General features: G+C 52.9%; 1 protein-coding gene across 1 annotated transcript in view; it reads right to left on the bottom strand.

Annotated features, from left to right (window-relative positions):
* The window catches only part of ZHX3 (zinc fingers and homeoboxes 3), a gene marked incomplete at its 3' end in the record, with an annotated part of 2,394 nt that extends 686 nt beyond the window's left edge, over positions 1–1,708 (bottom strand). Inside the window, 2 exon segments of the mRNA XM_010284659.1 lie at positions 4–421; positions 424–1,708. Coding sequence (XP_010282961.1) covers positions 4–421; positions 424–1,708 — 1,703 coding nt within the window.
* Positions 1,709–1,972: the final 264 nt, after the last annotated feature.

The following is a 1,972-nucleotide window of genomic DNA, read 5'->3' as shown; positions in this document are numbered from 1 at the left end:
GGGGGGGCCGGCGTGGCTGCCGCCGCCATGGGACTCAGCTCAGCTCCTCTGGGCGAGACGTCGAAGGCTATTTCGGGCAGGGAATCGAGAGCGCTGTCTCCAGGGAAGACGGCCCGACCGCCTCTCACGTTCCTGTAGTGATACCTCCTATCGCTGAACCATTTTCGAATCTCCTTGGTGGAAAGGCCCGTGATTTTTGTCAGCCGCTCGACTTCAGCCTGGCCAGGGAACTGGTTTCTGCAGAAGCTGCCTTTCAAGGCCGAGAGCTGCTCGTGGGACTTCTTGTTTTTGTAGACGTTGGGATCCAGGAAGGTCTGCGAGGAGATGGCCGGGCAGGCGGTGAGCAGCGACTGGGCGCTGTTGACCACCTTCACCCCCGACATGTTGCTGGAGCTCACCGTGCCGTGCTGTGCCGCCGGCTTACGGAAGTCACTGCCAAGGTGAAGGAGGAGCTGGTGCCCTTCAAGCCGTTTGCCATGACGGGCTGCGTGACCAGCAGCCCGCCCGTCCCCTCCGGCTGCCCCACCACGTGGCCCGGTAAAGTCGCCTGAATAAGATGGGGGACGCTCCCGGGGTTTGCAACCAGCGGCGTGTTCAAAACTGTAATGGTGGGTTGTGGCACGGACTGAATAACAGTGTTGAACATCTTCTTCCTGGCATCTTCAATTTCCTCCGGTGACCAGCTGATGCCCTGCTTCAACCTCTGGGCAGTGAACCAGATCTTCAGCTGCTCTTCTGGGTACTTTGTCACCACGGTCAAGTAGCAGAGCTCGGCTTTTGTAGGGTAGGGGAACTTGTGGAAAGAGTTTTTGAGGAAGCTGTTGGAGTCCATGGCGGCGTTGTACGTTGGAATGCTGCTCAAGGGGATCATCACCTTGGGAAGGGACTTGGACGTAGGTAGCTGCTGATGCAACGGGGGTTGCTGCTGCAGTGACACAAGTTGTGCAACACCCGCCTGCAGAACAGGCACGTTTCCAATGATGGAGCCATTCACCATATGAGATGATTTTGTCGAACTTGCAGTGGGCTGGCTGACCGGCACGGAGCCGTTTGGGAATGAATGCTCTCCATCTTTCACCTCCGACTCACTGCCCAACTGACTTGACGCATTCTCCTTCAGTGTATGGATTTTTTTGGCCTCAGGTTTACCTTTCATTATCTTCATGATGGGGGTTTTGGTAATGATAATTTCAGACTGGCCATCCACCCCTTCTTCAGGAACCTCTCCCGGAAGGTCATGGCTGCTGGCAGCCTCACAGAGACTTTGCTCCACGGAGGTATGATTGTCCTGCTTAGCCACCCTCCAGACGAAGCTCGTTTCACCAGCGTGCGACTCTGCATTGTGGTGCAAGAGCCCTTCGTGGCTATTTGCCAGAAAGTTGCACGCAACACACGCAAACGCAGGGTCTTTGCTAAAGTCTGAGTGCTCGGAGTCCAAGTGCCCAAAGAAGTGATGAACGTCTTGAGATCCAAAGTCGCAAGACTTGCAGATGTAAGTGTCGCTATCAGCGATACCACGGTGCCCGTTAGACAAAGCTCCATTATTACTGTTACTGGCACCAGCGTCACTAGCTGCTGGCCCTTCTGCAGGGGCATCTTGTTGCGTTCCTTCACGACCACCTTCTACAGCGTCCAATTCGGTCTCCTGAAGCACCAGTGTTTTTACTGGTATCATGCAGGGAGTTGTGGATTTTCTTTTGCTAGCCATCACTACAATTGATCCAGATGATTATTTTTCTTTCACTTAAATGAAATTTAAATTTAAAAAGCGCTATTGCAAGTGCTCTGTGGTCGAGATTCCAGCAAATTCATGATGTCCCAAGGAGGTGTTGTCAAATGTTGACAAATGTTCATATTTGCCACTGAACCTGAGGACAAGGAGAGGGAGGAGGGGTTAGTTTCCTTGGCATTAGACAAAGCACAACTGTGCTGGTATTTAACTGTTTCACTCAATAAATAATTTTCAGCCTCT

The sequence above is a fragment of the Phaethon lepturus genome, unplaced genomic scaffold (assembly GCF_000687285.1).
Source record: "Phaethon lepturus isolate BGI_N335 unplaced genomic scaffold, ASM68728v1 scaffold31513, whole genome shotgun sequence".
NCBI lineage: Eukaryota > Metazoa > Chordata > Aves > Phaethontiformes > Phaethontidae > Phaethon > Phaethon lepturus.
Note: the sequence above shows the minus strand (reverse complement) of the source record. Positions and strands in the feature narration are given on the sequence as shown.